The 2,027-nt window shown below is 42.6% G+C and overlaps 1 protein-coding gene across 1 annotated transcript in view; it reads left to right on the top strand.

Annotated features, from left to right (window-relative positions):
* Nucleotides 1-6: 6 nt before the first annotated feature.
* LOC106941796 (chromobox protein homolog 1-like) overlaps nt 7-2,027 on the top strand; it is a 13,968-nt gene continuing 11,947 nt past the window's right edge. The window contains exons 1-2 of the mRNA XM_015024913.1: nt 7-461; nt 1,419-1,590. Coding sequence (XP_014880399.1) covers nt 163-461; nt 1,419-1,590 — 471 coding nt within the window. The 5' untranslated portion in view covers nt 7-162. The remainder of the gene's footprint in view (nt 462-1,418; nt 1,591-2,027) is intronic.

Genomic DNA, 2,027 nt, shown 5'->3' with positions numbered 1-2,027 from the left:
GGCAGGAACTATATCATCTATCGTGATATAGTAAAAATATATCAGGATGTTAGATTTTCCTCATATCCCCCAGCCCTAATTTCAACTGCGTGAACCGAGGAAATTCCCACAACACCTTTAGCAGTTCAACAGTAGATCACTGTTCTACATCACAAAACCTGCATGTTTTCTGTTGTCTACAAAAAGTCCTCTTCAGACGTCAAACTGGCGACCGTAGCAAAGAAGAGCAAGAAGGCTGAGGATGAGGAGCAGCCGGCGGCCCCTGCCCCAGCAGCTGCAGCGGCAACGGTCACCGCGGCAACAGATGAAGCACCTCCGGTAGAAGCAGCAGCAGCTCCAGCTGCAACGGCAGCTCCTGCAGAGGAGGAGGAAGAAGAGGAGTACGTGGTGGAAAAGGTTCTGGACCGCCGTGTGGTGCGGGGCAAAGTCGAGTTTCTGCTGAAATGGAAAGGCTTTTCAGAGTGAGTATAACTTGCTCAAATACTGGATGCTACTTTTTGCCGTTCATAGCCGCGCTAGGTTTTTTTCAGAGACCTAGCACCTTCTTTGAGATGAAGCTCCTCCTCTGACCTGCCACCTCACAGAGCAGCCCTCCCCCACAACTCCTCCACTCAGCACCTTTAGACTAGCCAGCAGTAACTAGCAAACACCTTTTGGGACTGCTGAGTTCATTACAGCAGCTACTTCTTTGTGAAATGCTGGTAAAACATCAATAAAAGGGTAAATAGAGGAGCCATGTTGTGATGGTTTCCTGAAGGTGGAGCTTCAGAAAGAGCAGGAGTTTCTTAAAGAGACAGAGGGCTAATTTGTTGTTGTATCTTATGAAAATCATCTCAAAAACAATCAAGGATCTGAAGCCAGCAGCGCTGATGATCGTTCATGTTTTATAACTCCTTCTGTTCATGAAGCTGTTTAACGGAAGCTTCCAGTCGGCTCACTGTTTCTGTGTTACATGTGCGATGTCACATTGCCCTGGTAGAGCTTTCTCAAAGTCAGATTTTCCTGAACTTCTACCATTATATGCATTAACCTATTGAGTTAGTCATCAGGAATCTTTATTATTATGATTGAAAATGTTGAAGGATTGACTTCAACATTTTTTTCAGCATGTTTTGATGTAAACGTGCAAAAAGTGTACATTTCCGCTTGGCAGTTTTAGTAAAGTCTCTTAGATGAAATGTTCTATTTTTAAAATCTTGCTGTTTATAGATTAACACAGTTATATCAAACTACTATTGGCTGGGTTATTGGTGTCTGCCACAAACTTTCTGTAGTCATCAAAAAGTTATGTATGCTGTTTGATTTCCTGGCATGATTGCAGATTTACAAGTCTTCTGGGAGAGTGACTTGGGAATTTTGGAACGTTATTTTAGAGACATCCGTGTCTTAAGTTATTATTTCTGTATTCATCTGTTTAGCGAGGACAACACATGGGAGCCCGAAGAAAACTTGGACTGTCCTGACCTGATTGCAGAGTACATGCAGAAACACAAAGAGAGAGAGGAGAAGAAGAAGGAGAGTAAGAGGAAAGCTTCCAGCGAGGCATCTGGAGATGCAGAGGAGCGGGCCAGCAAGAAGAAAAAGGAGGAGGTAATTTATTTATTGGCTCCAGAGCTAGATGGCACCTGCTGTTTAGGTTCTGTAAGTTGCCATTTCATCCCTTTAGTCTACAGCTTATGCTTTTGTTTTTCTTATCTCTGTTGTACATTTAATCTAGTATGTCGGTCCTTGGACAGTTTCCCAGGATTTTTACCTCAGAGACCGTCAAACTCAAGGCCCGGGGGCCAAATCTGGCCCTCTGTAGCTTTTTATGTGGCCCTCTAGACTAGGCCTGTCACGATAACAAATTTTGCTGAGCGATTAATTGTCTAAGAAATTATTGCGATAAACGATAATATTGTTTCAAGACCTTTTGACACTGATTTAATGGAAATGACTGCAAGCTATTTCCTGCCATAAATAGATACACTTTATTTTCAAAAGAACACAACACTGGAACTAATAAACTAAACAAATAAAACAACCAA

The sequence above is a fragment of the Poecilia latipinna genome, unplaced genomic scaffold, assembly GCF_001443285.1.
Source record: "Poecilia latipinna isolate Pla-1442-1.1 unplaced genomic scaffold, P_latipinna-1.0 Scaffold3873, whole genome shotgun sequence".
NCBI classification, from domain to species: domain Eukaryota; kingdom Metazoa; phylum Chordata; class Actinopteri; order Cyprinodontiformes; family Poeciliidae; genus Poecilia; species Poecilia latipinna.
The sequence above is the reverse complement of the archived record's forward strand: the minus strand, read 5'-3'. Positions and strand labels throughout refer to the sequence as shown.